The sequence below is a fragment of the Melopsittacus undulatus genome, chromosome 13, assembly GCF_012275295.1.
Source record: "Melopsittacus undulatus isolate bMelUnd1 chromosome 13, bMelUnd1.mat.Z, whole genome shotgun sequence".
Lineage (NCBI taxonomy): Eukaryota > Metazoa > Chordata > Aves > Psittaciformes > Psittaculidae > Melopsittacus > Melopsittacus undulatus.
This window is the reverse complement of record NC_047539.1, coordinates 1,775,783-1,796,475: the sequence shown is the minus strand read 5'-3', so window position 1 is coordinate 1,796,475 and position 20,693 is coordinate 1,775,783. Positions and strand designations below refer to the sequence as shown.

The following is a 20,693-nucleotide window of genomic DNA, read 5'->3' as shown; positions in this document are numbered from 1 at the left end:
CGGAAGGGCAGAAGTGACACAGAAGCCTTCACGCTGAATGCACCTTGAGTGCTCATCACAGCTCAGCACCCTCGCCATGCCCCATGGGCAGAACCACCCCCTGCTATAAACCCCAGCTTTCCATTTTGCTGAAGAAACCCATAAACAGCAAACTGTGCAGGGTCTGTTAGAGGTGCTGCATGACGAGTTCAAGTAAATTAACTCCTCCATTAGAGATGTTTGCAATGCAGAAACAAGGGGGAAAGGAAATACTGCTCCCCAGTTGCCTCTCCTGCGTTTTCTTGTGAGGACTTTAGTATCTATATACATAAATAACAAGAATTAACAGATCAAGTGTAGTATTTAATAGCTCAAGAAAGGCTATGGGGTTTTTAGGCCGCCCAAGTTAAGCAGCTGGTTGCATTAGGTTGCTGCAGAAGCCAACAGCCTTAAGAGACCCTAATGCAACCAAAGCCTGCATGGGATCAGGGCAGGGCTGTGTCCGGATGCATTCTGCTCAGTTCACGCTCCCGGTCGCTCTGCGCTCGGCTGCCTCTACACCAAAACCAGCATGGAGGCCGTTCCACACACGGGCCTGGGCACCCTCCGGGCCTGTCCCACCCGAGATGGCGACGGGCTCCCACCCACCAGCGCTGTGGGGTTCAACCCCACCCGGTCCCCTTCGTTCCCCCTCACGGGCCCCGCTCCTTCCACAGCTCCCCGGGCCAGGTCTCTAACGTTCGCCCCTGCCCTACCTCAGCCTCCCGCCCGGTGCCCGAGGTCCTGCGGGGCGGCCGGACAGCGCCTGCGGCCCCGAGCCCACGGGAGGTAACGGTAGAGCGGCCGGGCTGCGGCCTCTCGCGAGAGGAGGGCGGAGCGGCCTGGGGCCACCGCCTGCAGGGAGGGCCCGGGGAGGGGGAGAGGAAGGAGGCGGCTCTGTGGCGGAGCCCGGGGTGTCCGCCCGCCTGTCACAGCGCCTGGGCCGCCGACTCGCGGAGGAGCCGGTAAAGGCCCGAGGGGGACGAGGCGGCGGTGGGGCCGCAGGGCAGGGTAACGGCCCCGGCGGGGCTGAGGGGAAGGTGGGAGGAGAGGGAGGCCGGGAGCGGCCCGCAGGCTGGAGGCCGGGAGAGGACAGCGAGGGAAGGGCTGGCTCCGGCCGCCGCCTCGCCCGGGCTGCATCCCCGCGGCTCGCCCCTATCCCCAGCCCGCATGGAGGTGTCCGGGAGCGGTGCTGCGGAGCGGCAGGGCCGTGGGACCCTCCCCCGGGCGCGGCCCGATAGCGGCTGGCCCCGGGGGCAGAGGTGGCCCCGCCTCGCAGGTGGAAGCGCCCCTCGCCCCGCAGCTGCTCCTCGGCCTCCGCAGCCGGGAGGGACGGGACGGGGGTGGCGGAGAGCCGAGAGCCGCGCTCGGGGCTGGGTGGGTCCCCGCCGGCCTGCTGGGGCCGGTGGCGAGCGGGGAGCGGCCCGCAGCGCGGTGGGCTCCATCCCTCCGGCCTTCCTCCGCCGGCTGTGCCCGGCCGAGGGCCCGGTACGCTCCTCCCCGCCGTCCCCTCCCTTCCTTCCATGTTATGTCGCATTTCCCAGCCTCGCCACCTCTCCCGTTCCCGGTCCGTAGCCTCTCCGAGTCCCTTCCAAGGCCGAAGCGGCGGGCAGGCTGCGCGGCCGGGCGTGGGTTGGGCGCCCGGCGTGGTGAATCAGGCGATGGGGTAACGCAGGCTGGTTGCCGGGGTGGTGAAAGTGTGCCGGGGAAGCGCGGCCGGTATTTACCTCCGCGGGGTTTGGCTGCTCGCAGGCTGCAGCGGGGAGGAAGCGGCAGCAGCAGCGACGATGGCGCGGCTGGTAGCGGTGTGCAGGGACGGGGAGGAGGAATTCCCGTTCGAGAAGAGGCAGATCCCCCTCTACATCGATGACACCCTCACGGTGAGTGCCTGTGGAGCGCGGCCTGGCCCCGCACCTCCCGCTCCCGGCGTGTTGCAATGCCCAGGCGAGGCCTTTCCTCTAGACAGGCCTCCCAGGCTCCTCCTTTGCTCCTGCAGCGTTAATCTTTGGGACTTTGCAACACTTCGGGTTAACAGCGCTTAATGGGGCAACTTTTTATCTGATTCCCAGCTCTAAAAACATGCAAACCGCGTAATGAGAAAGTTATTGCTGTACTGGTGCCTATGCAGAACTTGTTTTCAAGTGACAAGCGTGTCTCAGTGTCCAAGCCCAAACGTGGAGCAAAGCTGTGTTTCAGTTAATCAGGAAGGGAGCCATATTAAGGTTAAACCCCAGGTCTACAACGGGGTAATAAATATGCTGTCAAATAGGCAAGAAAAGGCTAAAGGTGTTTTTGAAAGCTTTGGCTTCAAGTAAGAGTTATTGAGTCTGTAACGATGTGTCTGCAGTAACAGATCTGAGAGTTTCTGTTTCAGTGTGTTGGTCTGAATTACAAACATGGGGGGTTTGCCATTTCCAGAAGATTCAGTGGAAAAAGGAGTGAAATGGAGCTTGGAGGCTCTCTAGTGTCTCCTGCTCACGTGTTTAGAGGTAGGCTCAGAAACTGCATCCTAGGTGAACGCAGCAAACAGGGGGGGGAAATACGTGCCTAGCCTGTTGTTGTTTGCTTGGATTCTTAGGGTGTGAAGAGGTTGGGTGGAAAATAAAATGGTGCTTAGTGTAATGGGGTATTTTGATTTCTGCATTTGATTTCTGTTGCTGTCAGTGGCGTGACAGTAAATGCTGTTACTTTAAATAGTGTAAAATTTACGTGCTTTAAATTCCTGATCTTGTGGTTTAACACAGGAGGATGCCTGACTTGCATCAGCTAACTCTGTCAGCCTCCTAGTGTCATTTCTTCCACCTTCCAGAACAAAACAGTTGAGTATCCTCAGAGAGGCTCTTAACCCTCCATCCCCCTGTTAAGGATTATCTGTCTCAATCCCATCTGGTTTTGCTACACTTGAAGGAAAGGTCTTTGCAGTATTTTAGTTTTGATTGTTTCAAATGATGGCATGTTATTAATATACCAAATAATCGTTAGTGGGTTTGACTTTACATGGTCTGTCAGCTCTGGTTAATTGTGCTTACACATTAGGTATAGTTTCCCCTTAAGTGGTCCAAGCAATATCTAGCTCTCCTAGAGTGGTTGGTTACCTGGGAAACCCAGCACTGTGTAAGAATAGTGTCATGGTTTAGTGCTGGACATGGCAGTGCTGGGGAAAAGGTCGGACTTGATGATCTTAAATGTCTTTTCCAACCTGGTTGATTCAATTATTGTGTGCAGTTATGTTTTTGGGGAAGGGTGTCATTCCTCGGTCATGCCTTCAAAGTTTTGCCCCTCCATTCCCAGGTAGATTTAAGATCTTGGATTTCTCGCTCTCTTCCTCCTGCCTTCAGACTCCCTAGTAAAATACACTCACTAGATTGTGTCAAGCAGGCACCTTACCATGCTCTTGTTACCTTGGCTGTGTCTAATAGGTTGAGAGAGTGAAAATTCAGCTATACCAGGTGTCAGGGAGATGACTTCTACTGACCTAAAATTCCATTTCTGGTTTAGCTTCAGCATTTAACACCAGGCCCAAACTTTATGCAATTGCACCGTGTTGTTGCTGTCTTTCTGCTTTTTATGCCAGAGGCAAGCCATCCTCCTGATTGGAGAGGTTCCTATAGCTCTAAATCAGATTTGTTTCCTCCTGGGTGAAGTGCAAGTCATCCTCAGCATGACTTATCTCAGGTCCTTTTTTTTCCCCCTTGTTCATTCTGTTACTGTTCTTGCAAAGCACTGGGGTTTGTAGGTGGCTTCTGGTGGCTTTTATTAAATGAATTTGTAAAAGCAAGTGAATGAACTCTCACCTTCCTCATCTCAATTGTGTATACATTCTTTGAGAGCTATCGTGAGGCATGCAGTTGTCTTTGACACATAATTCTACATCTGCAGCTAAAGTGGTGTTTAGTAACTGGTTTCTGTAGACCACTTTTAAAACTCAGGTTTAAAAAATAATGGGATTGCTGGAAGACAGTGGGAAACTGGAAGACTTAATCTGTGCCTTAAATCTGGAAACAGTGATTACAAATTAGGGAATGAATGGCCTGTCATGCTCTGAAGTGTGTGACATTGCTTTGTAGTAGCATAGAAAGCTGTTTAGGTTCCTTGTAGTGCTGCTCTCCTGTATGAATTGTTCACTACCACACTTTTCTGTTTCTTATGGCTCAGCTAGAACTTCAAGGAGGTTTAAATATTTAACCCTTTTAATTTCTTAAGCAGCTTTTATGATTTCTGGAAGGCATTCCATTTGATGTAAGGAAGCTGTGAATGTACCATCGCTGGCAGTGTTCAAGGCCAGGTTGGACGGGGGTTGGAGCAGCCTGTTCTAGTGGAAGGTGTCCCAAACTGGATGAGCTTTAAGGTCTCTTCCAACACAAACCAGGCTGGAATTCTATGTGGTGGTATGGGAATTTTTTCTTCCAGTTCAGGGTGTGATTTTTAACCACTTAACAGAATATCTTCAGACACATGAAATCATTTAGCCTTTGAGAATTTAACTCTGTTGTAGAAAAATCAGGCAATACCCTTGTATTGTCAGAGATTGGGAGGGGGGAATATACAGGTTGTATCTTCTCTTTGTTATTAGCAGATAGACCTTTTACTTTCACATTAGCTTGTTCCCCACAGGAACATCAAATGATCAATGTAGGAAACCTGTAATTCTGCAGCAAAACATAGGCAGGTCCTTGGTGTGTATGGGTCAGGAGCAAGGGAGACTGGAGAAAAGATGCATGAGAGGTTAGGATTGGCACTGTTGTGTGTAAAGATAAGGCAGCTGTGCTAATGCTCCAATTTAGCACATATGAGAGTGAAATACTGCCTTGCTTTCAGGCCTCAGAGAATAGGTGTTTATTTTGGAGCAGTGTCTGGTGCCTGTAAAAGTAGATGTATGAGTTCTCTGGGGGCAGTGTCAGCAGTTATGGAGACAGCAGGGAATTGTATCTTTACTAGACAATTGAGGGAAGGTGTCCTATTCATCATTTTCCTCCCTCCAACTTAATTTGGTGTTGATTGGTATTAGAGTTATTAACCAAAGTTGGTACTTTAGCTTTCAGATTTTAAAGTGAACTTTTATCACTGGTATTGATAAATTCTGTATTTCTTGGGTTGGACAAAGAAGATCAACTAAACCAGGCTTTACACATTTATCTAGTTGGTTTCATTTTGCTCCATGCTTGCTCAGTTGGATTTGTGAGTGAAGAGCGTTAGAAATTGCCCTCTTTGTTGCATAGTAATTTGAAAAGAAATATGATTAATTACTTACAAGTAATCACATTGTTCTGCAGGCTTAACTTTTTACTTGGAGCCTCTTGGGAGTTGCAGCTGCAGTCATGCAAAACAAAGTATTCCTTGGAGTACTTTCTTGGGTTAATATGGTTTTAAATTAGCCTTTGAAGGAGTGGGCTCAGTCATTAAGTTGTTGTGACTGTTTCTTCATAGCTCTATAAACGGAGTTGGGCTGTTGGATCAATTGGAATCTCAGTGTGTTAAAGTACAATATGTTGTTTCTAAACTGAAATGGGGTCTCAAGTCGTGTAGTAATGTAATATAAATGCTGATGCCTCTTTTAGCAACTTTTGCTTTCTCTGTAACAGCTATTGAGGAGTTGCCATTTATAAACTGCCTCTAGAGCATTCTGTTAGTGAAAGTTACTTTGAAACATTTACTGTCTTAAACTAAGACTTTTCTCCTTTCCCAAGCTTCCAATAGTTAGGTGGGCAGAATGGGCATTCAGCGTAATTTCTGTCTTATTTCCTCCAAGAAACTAAAATAAACTAATGTTCTTTTGGACTTTTTTTCTGAAAGCATTTTTTTTATCCCTCTCTTTTGTATAGATGGTGATGGAATTTCCTGATAATGTGCTAAACCTTGATGGACATCAGAGTAACGGTGCACAGTTGAAACAGTTCATCCAGGTAAATATACCCTGCTGGGGTTTAAGGCCATGCATCAAGTCTTGCTTTCCTTAGACTCATGCTTTTTCTTCTCTAGGAGGCTGTCACTCCTGGAATGACTTAAAAGACACATCAGCACCTACATGCAATCGCGTATTGGTACCAGAGTACACTGGATGCATTTGTTTTCTATGTTTTACAGCGTTTATAGGCTGTGGGCTGTGTCAGGAAGCAATTGCTGCCTGTCTGTTAGAATAGAATGCCTGTAAAAGCAGCGCATCTTCTGGCCGCTGCCAGTTTATACATAATGGAAACTACAGTTTCTAAATACATGTTGATTATTTTCTTTTTTCCTAAATGCTTTTGAGCTGCTTTTTCAAGTGGAAGTGTGAACTGCTTAGGACTGAGTTCTTATGATTAGTACCATACCAAGATAGAATTAATGTGCCAGTTTATAGATTATATATAGTTGAATAGTGAGAGGTTGTCTTGTCTCTCCTTACTAAAGGAGCCTTACTTACCCCTGAAGCCTTACTAAATAGAAACTTATCTGCCAACACTCTGGCAAGTAACTGGCACTGTAACACCTGTAGCAACTAAAAAACTGTGCCACTTGATATGCAGAGGAACAGGCCAGTTTGCTGATGTGCAGCTTGTACTTCTTCACTAGTGGCTTGATAGCAGCCGTTCAGACATATGCTGCATGTAAAGCATAGCTGTGTTGTGAAAATAGCGCATCCCTCCTGTTGCCATGACTAGTACTTTTAATTACAGGAAAGAGGATTATTGCAGATTGATAGCACTTGTCAGGTGACTTAACTTGCCTGCATTTAAGAGCATAAACCTTCAATATAATCTGATAATGGCTTTGCTTTTCATAACATGTATTGCATAAAGTGAGCTGAAAATATTTTCTTTTTTCAACTGATGTATTTACGTGCTCCATGGGATTGATTAGTTTCACTATGCAGAATGTCTTTTCTTTCCTCAGAAGTTGTGACAAATCATTTCTCCATTAGGAGTGTTTAAGTGGTGTGATATGACAGTGATACAGAAAATACTATTGTGGCAACATTTTCTGTGTGGATACAACTGTGCTTACAAAGCTGTGCTTTGTAGAACTGGGGAAAATGATGCTCACAATTAATACAGTGACAGGACTGCTTTTACAGATGATGTTGGAAAGTACTGGCAGTGCTGATATTCTAAGTGTAGATGTGTGTGAGGAAGGGACTCTCTTCTGCAGAGCTGTGCTAGTGGCAGTTCAGTGTTAGAATCATAGAATAGTTAGGGTTGGAAAGGACCTTAAGATCATCCAGTTCCAACCCCTGCCATGGGCAGGGGCACCTCACACTAAACCATGGCACCCAAGGCTTCATCCAACCTGGCTCTGAACACTGCCAGAGATGGAGCATTCACAACCTCCCTGGGCAACCCATTCTAGTGCCTCAGCACCCTCACAGTGAAGAATTTCTTCCTTACATCCAATCTAAACCTCCCCTGTTTAAGTTTTAAGCCCTTACCCCTTGTCCTGTCACTACAGTTCCTAATGAAGAGTCACTCCCCAGCATCCCTATAGGCCCCTTCAGATACTGGAAGGCTGCTATCAGGTATTTGAAGGCTGCTAACTGGAAGGCTGTTGATGAAGTCCAAGCCAGTAATTTAGCAGAAGGAATAGAAGGGTATGTGCTTTATGCGTGTGTGTGTGTGTGTGTGCCTGATGTGTTTGGCAGAGGAACAAGGATAAACTCCTGAAACTGTTTATTGATGTAAGAAACATTGAAGATGTTCTCTTTTAATGTTCTGTTACAAGCACACATTGAATGTTCACTAGCAAAGTAAACTGTTTCACCCTGAATACTAAGTAATATGTGCTGGCTTTTAATTGCAGATGTTGGATTTATACTGGGAAATGGCATTTAGCCTTCAAGGGAAAATGTTGCAAAATTGTCTTGTCTGAACAGAATAAGCCTCTTGTAAATGAGGTTTCTGTATATGCCAATGAACATCCAGGAGTTTACTTTCTATGCAGAGTTGTGTGTGAGACCCTTTACTAACACATCTGTGCTGAGGTGGGGAAAAAAAGAGCTTCCTGATAGGGACGGGGAATGTTCCATTGTTTGGAAGTAGCATTTGCTGATATGAGTGGTAGAAGGAGGAAATAAGAGAGGAAATAAGAGCAGAAAAATACTAGGTTCCTTGCAAAGGGTAGATGGTAAAGACTTGAAGCTGAATTGCTCCTATGCTGTTAGCGAGCGTGGTTTTGTTCATACAGTAAGTATTTTAATTGTCTACGTTAAAACAGTGACCTGAAATTGAGCACTGCAGACAGCTTCCAGAAGTGTATTTTGGTACAGAAAGGCTATTGAAAAGGAAGGAATCTTAAACACACATCTTGAACTGTTCCTTTTGGTTTTAATGATTTGATTTCTTGCTCTCTTTTAGAGGCATAGCATGCTTAAACAGCAGGATCTGAACATTGCCATGATGGTGACATCGCGTGAAGTGCTGAGCGCGCTCTCTCAGCTGGTCCCATGTGTCGGCTGCCGTCGCAGTGTGGAACGGCTGTTTTCTCAGCTTGTTGAGTCTGGAAATCCAGCACTTGAGCCCCTGACAGTAGGGCCTAAAGGGGTTCTGTCTGTAACTCGAAGCTGTATGACTGATGCAAAGAAGCTGTATACACTGTTTTATGTACATGGGTAGGTGTCTCAGAAATGCCCAGATTATTCATACCTGGGGAAGAGCAAAGCTAGCTTCTGTGCATTTGACTTTATAGCTGCCTTGGCGATACTAAAATGTCACAAATTTAGATCTGCCAGTACATACTTACCTTTTAGAGCCATTTTAAACTAGTTATCACCTACACTGGGAAAAACCAAATGCAACTAATCTGTCATACCATCAGCTGAGATGCCATGATTGCAGTTGAAAGATACTGATATTAAAAAGTTCACTTATCAATCTGAAATAGGTGCTGTGGGTTTTTCATGGTCTCTGGAAGAAGCGTGTTTCTTCACCCTGCTACTTTGCAACTATGAACTAGCACCTGGCCCTGAAACACTTTGTACTCCTTGAGTATAAAGGTGACACCGAGAAAGTGAAACCTTCTGGGTTTGGCTACCACAATAAATAATCTCGGTGCCCTTTGTTTCTCAGCTGTCAGCAGACCAAACAGTGACTGCTCACCACAGTGTGCCTTGGCCTTCCAGCTGGCTTCAGCTCATTCTTCTTTCTGCAGTTAGCAGGCCAATGAGAAGCAGGAAAGGTTAATGCAGAGCTGGGGCAGTCAAGGTTTGGAGGGTGAGATGAAGCGGTTATAGTAGTTCTCCACACTTCTGAAATAGGCATCATTGCTCAAGGTCTGTTACTTAAAGTTATGCAATAACTTTTTAGATGTGGGTTCTCTTTATCTTGCTTCCTAGGATTTGTCTGGAAAATCCTTGTGTACTGCAGGATTGTGTGTCAGAACAAGTTAAAATGGGGGACAGGAGGGAATTTTAGATTGAATTCATGATTGCACTTGTTTCTGGTGCATGAGCAGAATTAATCCCTTTAAAATTTCTCTGGATGATCATGTTTTCAGAATATTAATTTGATTTTTTTTTCCATAGGTCCAAACTGAATGATATGATTGATGCAATTCCCAAAAGTAAGAAGAACAAGAGATGTCAGTTGCACTCCTTGGACACACACAAACCAAAACCTTTGGGGTAAGTTCCTTTAACATCCACAATTCCAATGAAAATATGTTAAGGAACCAGACTATTGATAGTACCTTATGTGTAAGCTTAGTGGTAAAATTCTTATGTTATCTGTTTCCCAGAGCAGTAATCTCTAGACTTTGGTGTTTATAGCTGACTCAGATAGTTGTGGGGAAGAGGAACAGAAGCACCCAGGAGTTATGAGCAGTGTGTGTTGCAGGGCATGAGCCTTTCTCCATAGGCTTTGTAAAAGGGTAGTTAACCCTTTTTGTGCAGTGAGAGTGACAGTTTTGTCAGTGAGATGTTTAATTCTTTCCTTGCTCATGCTTTGACTGGAAAAAACCAGTTCTATGAGCTCTTCTGCTCTATGAGCTCTAAGCTCTGTGGTCATTCCTCAGTGTGAGAGTTGTCCTTCTGCCCTCTGTCAGACATACCGGAGGCAACTGGTGATGCTTTCATATCAAATTTAAGGCTGCAATAAGAAATGAGCTGTTTCCCAAGACTTGCTTGTTGGTTCTGGTTGGGTTTTTTTTGCCTCTTTGCTTTTGGGCCTGTTTTATTTGGGATCTTTGATTTTTGGTATAAAAATATCCACATTTAATTTCAAAACCAGGTGCCAAAATGCAGCTTGGCCATCACAAACCAGTGCTGTCTGATGTGTTTTTCATATCTGTCTGACATAACTTGGCCTATAGCTTGCTCAGGGCATGGATGGCTTCTGCACAGTGTAACCAATGCTCTCGAAAGACAAACTGGTTTTTACGCTCTACACCTCAATGATAGATCAGCAGTTTTTCTCACACTGCAGTGAAAAAGGGTACATGCTAAATGAATAAACATCTTGCTTGGGGGTTATTAAAAATGCCTTGCACAACTGTTAATAAAGGCCTTTACTGTGGTGGGACTGCAGGGTTAAAATTAAACTCTGTGTTTTCTCACAATTGAATGCACCAGTGAAAAAGATGTGTATATATACACCTCTGTGTCCTGAAGCTGAAATAGGTTATTCCAGCTGGCTCACCAGAAAAACACTCCCTGCAAATCTGTTGTGGATTTTGGGGCATTTCTTGTTCAGAGGGTGTTATTATTTTTGTCATGACCAATAAATTGGACTGCTGTGCTTAGCTGAAGTGTCCACGACCTGGTTTAGTCAGTTGTGTTCTCCCTCTGGTTAAGCACACAGCCTGTGAAAGTTTGCTCCTGGTTTCCAGTTACAGGATGTATGTTTTTCTATGCAGACTTGAGTCACTTTGGGTTTAGGTAAATCCCCTGAGCTGGTAGGCATGTGGAATTTGACACTTGCTTTTCACTTGGGCTGCTTGAGGACAGTGGTAGCTAATCATTATCTCCATTTTTTTATTTTGGTTAACAGGCTTTTCATACAATTAGTTTAAAGCTTATGTTACACAAGCAAAAGGTCATAAGAGCTATAGGGTTATGTTAACATAAAGCACATCCAAAGCATTATGAAAGTGTTATTTTTTTCTTTACTTTTGTTTTTAATAAGATTAATCTTTTCTGTGTAAGAACATGTATTGTGGAACCTGCAGTGACCATTTTGGCAAAGGATAACAGTTCTGAAACTGAATGAACAGCGAAGAAAACGCTGCCTTTGTTTCCTCAGTTCAGGCTGGAATAAATCCCTTAGTATTCTGAATGCTGGCAGGTTAATAGGGAATATATGGAAGAGCAGTATTTAGTACACTGCAAGTAAAGCCTTCTGCTTTATCTGATAATATAGCTTGTGCACAATCAGTATAGTTTGCCAAAGAAACACGGCTTACACTCTGCTTGCTCAGTCCATAGCCATTTCTTATGCTACAGAAGTGATCAGGGTGAATCAGTACTGCTGTTTCTCCAGATAAACGTGCTGCCTTGGGTGGAAGCAAGTATGCTAGCAGCCTAGATACAGAGACATCAAATAGAACTGTTCTACAGAACAAATTCTATTTATCAGTTTAGAGCAGCTTATTGCAAGAAACCTCTTCAGCTGAGTTGCATCTCTTGGGCATTTTGTACACACAGAAGAGGCTTTGAGTTGTAATTGTGTTGCTTAATTGGGCAAGTTACATAACTATCTAATACCACTTGAGTTACTTGATGTCCTCACTCTGTGTGCCTGGTTTATGGCTACTCGGGTCCATTTGAGGCTAAGGAACAGTTTAACCTCTCATAAAATGCAAGCCATATGATGTGGCAGGCTGGATAATAGCACACACAGATACTCTTGAGGAGCTAATTATTAAATGGGAGTGCTTCTTCCCCTGTTTTCCTGCTCTGTTGTACCCATACATGAGCTTAAACAAAACTGACCCTTCTGATAAAATGTCAAGTGTAGGCAAGCATGTAAGTGAGCATGACTGCTGTTTACAGTTTGTTTTTTGCTCTGTACCTGTACTTTTAGCACATCCAGACTTAGGGTTGGGGGGGGGTTTAATGGATTTTGGAAAGGAAATGTAGTGTGTTCTGTGGTTTCTGACAGTGGTAGATGTGTGGAAATCCAGGGGGTTTCTTTTGCTTTTTATTTCATGGTTTTGATTTGGTTTAGTAAGTTCTATGAAATTTGATCCTCCAGAAGTATTAAAACTTGTGTATGTTTGTGCTTAAGGTAGTATAGACAATATCCTGAAGAAGTGCTGCTGGCTTTCAGCTGTGACTTTCAAAAGTCCTCATGAATCTTGGTCTCTAAACACAGACAGCACAATTTGTATCTCACGGCTGACCCTGACTTTACTGGAGGCTAAGGCTCAGCCTGTAAGGGATTCAAAGTAAATTAAGGACCATGCATTTTCATAGCATTTGTTTAGGAAAAAGAAGTAGTGCACAATATATATATAGCATAGGTTTAAAAATGTTTTTGTAATGCTGTGTGACACTAAAGGAAGCTTTAGCACACTCAGTACACAGAAATTCAGTGCAGATAAGGATAATAGTGAAGACAGGAGGAAGGAGGAGAGCAAGTATAGCACCATTTGCCACTGTGGATCTTTCTAGGGAGCAGTCAGGTAAACTAATGATGCTTTATTTTGCTTCTTTTCTAAACCCTTCCCAGGATGATGGACAATCTTTTGTTTCTCATGATCTTCTTTTGCAGGGGTTGTTGGATGGATGTGTGGGAGCTCATGTCCCAGGAATGCAGGGATGAAGTAGTTTTGATTGACTCTAGTTGTCTTTTAGAAACATTAGAAACCTACCTACGAAAACACAGGTATGTTCAAAGAACAAAGACATCCCTTCATTGTGAGGAATACGTGCTGTGTTGTTTTGTGAATCAAAATGTACGTGGAGTTCACTCTGTGGGTAAAAGTATAAAGGATTCTTCTGAAACCTTCCATCTAAGCTTCGTGGTGATGGGGAACTTTGGCAGATTGGATTGTAACAGACTAAGATTGTGAAATATTCTTTATGGTTTACGTATTGTTCTGGGTTATGGTAATGCAGAGAGCTCAGGTGAAGTCATAGCTGCTTGTCTTAATACCTGTTGTGTTAGGATTAAGTTGATTTACAGTTTGATGTATTAAAGCTGTCTATATTCTTTCACTCTTTCACAAGTAGCCTACCGTGTCTGGGACTATCCTTTCATTTAGGCTTTTGGGGAGTATGTGCAAATTCAAACTAATATGAGCCAAACTAATAAAAGCAGATTTTAGGCTTGGTGTTGCTTTTAAATCGCTGTTTTAAAACAGTTATTTATGACTTAGTACTGTTAGTACTATTAGGTCTCTCTTGCAAGGTAAAAATAGGCCACTAAATCATTGTTGCATGTGTATGGGAGCTACCATGCTGATTAAAACACTTTATTTTCCAGTAGTCTCAAGGTTCTGATACCACCAGTGGGACCACAGATGGGCGCGGGGGTGGTGGTGGTGTGGAAATAACACTTTGGAAACAAAATAGCTTTAATCTTCTGTGACATTAAACATGGTGCTGGCAGCATTCCTGATGCTAACCTGCAATAATATTACTGTTTTCTTTCCTTTCACCGCAGAAACTAGCCAGTCATCATAGTTCTATCAAACATCAAAGTATGTTTTGACTTAGTGTTGTCAAGTGAGTGGACAACTTAGGAAAGGGAAAAACACCATCCAGAGATGGCATGAAGAGCCAGCTTTTCAAGCTGAAAGCTGAAATGTGAGCAGCTTGTCTGGCTTGCATTGTTAATACAGCCAGAGGTTTTGTAGCTTCTTGAAGATGACTCCTGCTATAAAACAGAAAGAGCTGAAGTTGGTTGTATTTTAATTGTAACAGGCTTCATAACTATGCTCTTCTCACATTAGTTATCTGAGCTGTGTTTAAATTGAAACCTTGTTTGGCTATCTGTGCAGTTATCTAGTAATTCAAAATATGCTTAAAGGTGCTTGTAGTGGAAATGTCATTCACATAGAGCAGGCAACAAAGGAATTCCTTTTTTTCTTACTACTTATCACTGGAGTATACTTTAAATAATTGCCATAAAGTAACGTGGAGTGTGTTACTTGAGAGGAATTTTGTCCTGGCTTATACTAATGATCCAGTTTGTTCACGATTAGATTTCTGATCTTTAAACAAGTGGATTTGCGTATCCATCTAGGAATTTCTTCGTATTAACAGTTAGCCTGATTTATACCTTGCAGCATGAAAGTTGATATCCAGACTTGTAATATATGATAGGTAGTATAATACATACAGTAAACTTACAGTGGCTTACAGCCAAAGTCTCACTATTTTACCTTTTGAAGTAACATAAACCTTACGTGACCTAGTTTAAATATAGCATGCACTATTAAATACCTCTGTATGTTATAACTTAGACTTATCTGCACTTTGCTCAGTGTATTGTCACTTCCTCTGCTTGAATAAGAACTCAGTCCCGTTCTGTTCTGTTCCAACACAGGTTTTGCACAGACTGCAAAAACAAAGTCCTTCGGGCATACAACATTCTCATTGGCGAGCTGGACTGCAGCAAGGAGAAGGGCTACTGTGCTGCACTGTATGAGGGCCTGCGCTGCTGTCCCCATGAGCGCCACATCCACGTGTGCTGTGAGACAGATTTCATCGCACACCTCTTGGGCCGGGCTGAACCTGAGTTCGCAGGAGGGTATGAGTATGTAATTTGCTAGAGTGGGCTATCTAGCGCTTTGCTTCTTTATTTTATTACTGACTGTATTTGCAAAAGTGGTTTATTGCCTCCTTGCTGCAGAATAAGGTAAATGGTTGTGTTGAATATTCATGGTAAAGCAGATTTTCAAGGTAGCGCTTCAGTGTAGCAAAGATTTCGTGTGTGCTTTTGACTTTAGAGTGCATTTAACTCTGAAGGCAAGCCTGAAAGAAATTGCCAGATGTGTTGTAGTTGATGTTTACTCACAGGACTGCCTGCTTTTCCATCCAGGTGTTCAAAATATGCGAAATAGAAAGAGATCCTTGGTTGGCAGTTTTACCAAATGCCAAGTGTTCAATTGAGTTTTGTCACCACTTGTATATTGTAGCAATTTCTGAACCTGTTTTAGCATCTTAAACCCTTACAATGAAAAGTACAATTCTGAGCTCCATTAAAGCTCAGTCATAGCTGTTTAATGAGGATGATAAATCCTTTCATAATGGTTTTTCCTTAATAGAGTACAGATTAATGCTGAAATGTTTTTACTTGGTATGGTAAGTAGTGTATACACTTCTGTGTGTGTTTATTCAGCTTCAGTTAACTGACACATAAATGTGTAGGAAGGTGAAATATTTGCTATAAACTAAATACAGATTGCATTAAATGAGAAACTGGCTGCATCTCTGGCATTAAAACTCTGCTGATCCCTGTTATTAGGAGTGAGCAGAGACTGGTGGGGCACTGCCTTCTGAAGTCACAGGTGGGAAGGCATAGTTCAGCTTAACAGCCCTGTGCACAGATTAACCTGTGAGGAATGTTGTGGTGCTTTTGACCTGGTCCTTTCTATTTTGCATCTGCATGCAGCACAGCAGAACTTGGTTTGAAAAGCCGTTCATGCAAACAATATCTTTAGTTGAACATCAAGAAAATACGTCATTGAGCTGCTTTGATCTCTTGGTAGACTTCCAGCTCCTTTAACAATACTGTACTTTGGTTCAACTCTTCCTGTAGACGAAGAGAAAGGCATGCTAAGACAATAGACATAGCCCAAGAAGAAGTGTTGACCTGCCTGGGTATTCATCTTTATGAAAGATTACACCGAATCTGGCAGAAGTTGCGGGCTGAGGAACAAACGTGGCAGATGCTTTTTTACCTGGGTGTCGATGCTTTACGCAAAAGCTTTGAGGTAAACCCCATGTTTTATCTAACCCGTTGCTGTAGGAACTGTTTGCATCTCCCCAAAATGAGTTTTCTGCTTTCTACTAACATTGGGCTGGAAGGAGCTTCAGGGGTGTTGCATTCAATCCCTGGCTCACAGCGGGCAACAGTTGTGTAACATCAGTGCATAGCACAACTGAGTTGCTCCTGGAACACAAAAGATTGAGGCTTGCTTGTACTTACAGCACACTGTAATGTGCAGCTTGGAATCTTCACAGTGAAGGTTTTTCTACCTGATAGCATTTAAAAGTAGCTCTGGCCACAACAGCTATGGCTTATTAGTAAACGTGGAGGATGTGCTTCTGGATTACAGACACAACTGCTAACTCTTGGATTCAGTGTGTACCAAATGCAGTCTGTAATCCTCTGGGATCTCAAACTCCATGCAGTTCCTACAGCATATGCCAGTAGTACACTTCCCCTTTGGTATGACATAAGTCTTTTTTATGTTTGTCTTCCATTCCTAATGATTGTTCTCTCTAAAAATGTCTAGAACATCAGAGGAGGAGGAACAAAATGAGGTTGGGAAAGGTCATAGTGAAATCACCCAGTTCTTGGAGGTTTTTACAAGGAACTTAGACTTACAGTGCTGTGGCAGTGGCATTGACTGTGTAGGACTGGGTGCACGGTGGCATTCCTGTCAGGTTTTGTATTGGTGTTCTTTTTAATTGAGAAGAGTGGTGTTGAAAATTCCTTGGCATTGTCACGTTCAGGTAGATACACTGCTATGTGATGTTGGTAATGGACTTGAAATGCAGAACTGTTCCATCTCTATATAGGGTCCTTTTCTGAGGTGAGTGGGATTGGTGATGTCTCAGTTTGGCTTAAGGAATTCTAAGAGTGATCTGAGAAAGAAAAGGGAATGTATTTTTACCTCTGTAGGAGCATTGGTCCTGAATAGCTGACTGGTTTAACTGTATCCTTGTAACTTTGTATGTGGATGTGCCATTATGATACTTGCTCTGAATTTAATATTAAAGAACATTTTTAGATACTGCTACATCTTGAGATACATTTAGGCTGCCTAGAAAAATCAGCTACATTTTTCACTGGTTATCCTAGACAAAGAGCTGCAGGAATTCTGTAGCAGGAGTTCTAATGTGGCTTTTTGTGTTAAATAATCAGAGTAAACAATAAACACGGGAAACAGATCCAAAAATGCATTCAAATCCACAGCTTCTCACTGAAAATTGCAAATCTGGGCCATAAGTTAGACACAGCACTCCCCAAATACAAGGAGCTCCTCCAGCACTCTAAAGGTAGTGCCTAAATCTGGAGAGGCATTTTTCTGTGATGGTCAGTAGTTGTGATGCTGTGACTTTGTAAGTGCTTAGCAGCTATTTTCCTTGTTTATAATGTAAAAGCTTGAATTGTGTTAACATCTATAAATAGATCTCCCCTCTTACAAACAGATGGCTGTGGAAAAAGTGCAGGGTATTAGTCGATTGGAACAGCTCTGTGAAGAGTTCTCAGAAGAAGAAAGGGTGCGAGAGCTGAAACAGGAGAAGAAGCGTCAAAAACGGAAGAACCGACGGAAAAACAAGTGTGTGTGTGAGATCCCTGCTCCACAGGCACCAGAGGAGAAGGAGGTAAATCAAGCAAAGGTAAACACTGATAGCTACATAACTGCGTTTCTAATTCAGAGCTTCATTCATCAGCTCACTGGTTTCAGTCAGAATTCTGGAGGGGTTTTACTATATTTGCTCTCTAGAGGACTTGAATACTTTTCTGGATTAGTACAGCCTGTTTGTAAAGTAGTTGTCTGGAACTCCTTAGCTTTGGGTTGTTTGTAAATCCTGAATCTCCAGGGGTTCAGGTTATCCTAGACTAGTTTTTCAACTCTCATTTCCCAAAGATCACTTGGAGCATGGGAATTCAAATGCTGGTTGCAGACAGTCTGCATCGAGTTGTTGGAGAGGGGGAAGGCTTTGAGTAACTTACACTGCATAAATGCAGTTATTATTCTGGATCTCCTGACTGAACTTATTCATGTTATTGTGGGGAAGGCAGGTGGTAGCTGGGTGGTTTTAGTTGTTCAGTATTCGTGAAGAATTACAAGCAATGCTGTGGCTGTTACAGTCAGTGTCAGTTCTTTTCTCTTGTGTAAGTGTATCCTCTATGAAGACGTTGGCTGAGCTCCTTTCAGTACTTGCAAGTAACTTCTGCTTTTGTTTCAAGGAGAATTCCAACTTCACGGAAAGCAGTTGCAAAGCCTGTGGTATCACTGAAGAAGCTAACAACTGTGTAGAAGTAATTGTTACTAATGAAAGCACTTCTTGCACCTGTCCTAGTAGTGGTACCCTATTAGGTTCACCTAAAATCAAGAAAGGTACGTTCAATGTCATTGCTTTGCATTGTACAAACAGTGACCATTTCTGGTCTGAACAGCACTCAGCTGTTTTTATAGATCACTTCTGTTAAAGAATTCTTTCATCTCAGAGGCATAAGTAAAGAGTATGCAACAGCTCCTCTACATCACTGTGACTTTTCACTTCATCTCAGGTTTATCTCCACATTGTAATGGCAGTGATTGTGGCTATTCATCTAGCATGGAGGGCAGTGAAACAGGATCTCGAGAGGGGTCAGATGTGGCCTGCACTGAAGGCATTTGCAACCATGACGAAAATGGTAGGTTTGGTATGAATATAACATCAGTTTGGTATCCACTAAACTTAAGTATCTGAAGTGAAAATGGCCTTGTCTTTTGCAGGAGATGATTCGTGTGTCCATCGCTGTGAAGACAAAGAGGAGGATGGAGATAGCTGCGTGGAATGTTGGGCTAATTCAGAAGAGAGTAACACAAAAGGCAAAAACAAAAAGAAGAAAAAGAAAAGTAAAACCTTGAAGTGTGAGAATGAACACGTAAGGAGCACAACTATTCCAGAGTGCTTATTTAAATGCATGCGTTTTAAAGTAGTTACAAAAGTATTTCCGTTGTGACTAATGCTGTAAGTGGGATAACAAGGATCTGCTGCTACCTCTCCATGCATGTTTTGAAATCAAGATGCTTCCTACAATAGGTTGGGTTGGAAGGAGTCTCCTGTGTTGCAAAGCATGTCCACTTGGGACATTGTGTGCACTCAGGGAATTGAATGCCATTCCCCCCTCCTCCCCAGGCACACACATGTAAAAATATATATCCATGTTCTCTTTTTGAACTTCCTCCTTTCCTCTTTCCCTCTACCTCCATCTGAAACTTGAATGATTCAGGTTGAACACTGCTGGTCCTTCATTACAGGCTCTTTTCAATTCTAGATTCAGAAGCTTGGAAGCTGTATGGCAGATCCAGGTAACAGAGAGACCTCAGGAAATCTCATGCACACAGAGTTTCATCGCGACAAGACCAAAGACACACATGCTGAAAGCTGCTGTAGCTCAGAAAAAAGTGGGCAGCAGTTGCCTTGGTTTGAGCACATGAAAAACGTGTCACAGTTTGCAGAACCTACAGACATGTCACTTGTTCCTGATACTGGAAAAGGTGCCAAAAGCTTAGTGGAACTCCTTGTAAGTAACCGCTTCCTTTGAATTCTAGGTTGTAGCATACTGCTTTAAACCCTCGGGATTGAGGGAAACCTCACTGAAGAACTGTTACAAGAGAGAATGTAACTGAACTGAAGATTCTGGTGTTCTGTTTGCTTTTGCATGTTCTCTGTGAAGTATGTAACTCAGACGCTTTGCAGAGGAGGAGAAATTGCCTGTCACTGGAATGCAAGTGACAGAGCTTGTATTATAACTACTCATTAGCAAGGATTGCATTATTCCATAAAATGAAATGTGCTTTATTGCTGCCTTCATGCCTCAAATACTGCTTTCCCACTACATGCTCCTTGGCCAGCTTCTTCTTGCTCCTTTCTTCTTCCTTTTTTCCATTGCTTAGTTACTATTATATACAAATTTAATGCTCTTTCAATGGGAATGTGCTAAGACTGAAGCATGCTCTGGTTCTTTATGACTCTTACCCCAGTCTAGCAGAGTATGGTGTGTCAATCGGGGGGCTGGAGTAGCCAGCTACAGCTTGTGGTGTCATAGCAGGAAGGCTGAACCTTCCTTCATCAGGGCAACTGTAGACCCTGAGTACAATTGCAAGAGGTGAGCTGCACAGGAAGGGTGATGCTCAAGCTCTTAAACACCTGTCTTCCTTTGCAGGATGAGTCTGAATGCACTTCTGATGAGGAAATCTTCATCTCACAAGATGAGATCCAGTCCTTTATGGCAAACAACAAGTCTTTTTACAGCAATAGAGAACAATACCGACAGCATCTGAAGGAGAAATTTAACAAGTACTGCCGCTTAAACGATCACAAGGGGCCCATTTGTAACAGTTGGTTGACAACGGCTGGAGTGAACTAAAGCCAATAAAGTAGCTCTGTCTTTCACTGAAACTCTCGATGACTACTGCGTCTTCTCTTTCAAAAACTTAATTTAGTGACTTATGGCAAATTTTATCTTAAATTAATGTGATTCTTTTTCTTTTCCTGTTTTTTTTTTGAGGGGGAGGCTGGTGGAGGTGATTTCATTCATTCTGTTCTTTCTTCAGGCTTGTCTCTTTAGTTGAGTAGCTGTGCAAGCCTCTCTTATAATTTAAAGCCATCTCTTTTCAGTCAATGTTCTCTTACTGTGAGACTTACAAGAAGCAAACTAGTGGCAAACTAATGTTGTACCTATAATTCTGTACAGAATGACAATGAGCTGAATATAAGATTTTACAAAGTAGACATCCATTTGCAAGATGTTTTGGATGTAATATGTTAAAGCGCAATGTGCAAAATTTAAATAAAGAATATTTATTAATATGCA

At 43.2% G+C, this 20,693-nt stretch overlaps 1 protein-coding gene across 3 annotated transcripts; it reads left to right on the top strand.

The window, feature by feature from the left end:
• Positions 1 to 885: 885 nt before the first annotated feature.
• On the top strand, positions 886 to 20,693 carry GGNBP2 (gametogenetin binding protein 2). Of its 3 annotated transcripts, none has more exons than XM_034068899.1 (14): positions 886 to 983; positions 1,771 to 1,898; positions 5,841 to 5,921; positions 8,346 to 8,599; positions 9,512 to 9,610; positions 12,696 to 12,809; positions 14,475 to 14,678; positions 15,690 to 15,864; positions 17,309 to 17,500; positions 18,075 to 18,225; positions 18,399 to 18,524; positions 18,607 to 18,758; positions 19,152 to 19,400; positions 20,043 to 20,693. In XM_034068899.1, the coding sequence occupies exons 2-14, from the start codon at positions 1,806 to 1,808 to the stop codon at positions 20,244 to 20,246; spliced, it is 2,094 nt and encodes a 697-aa protein (XP_033924790.1). In that variant the 5' UTR covers positions 886 to 983; positions 1,771 to 1,805; the 3' UTR covers positions 20,247 to 20,693. The 3 variants fall into 3 exon arrangements, with proteins under 3 accessions (XP_033924790.1, XP_033924791.1, XP_030909548.2); XM_034068900.1 differs by having other exon boundaries at positions 14,475 to 14,684; positions 17,309 to 17,485; XM_031053688.2 differs by having other exon boundaries at positions 14,475 to 14,684.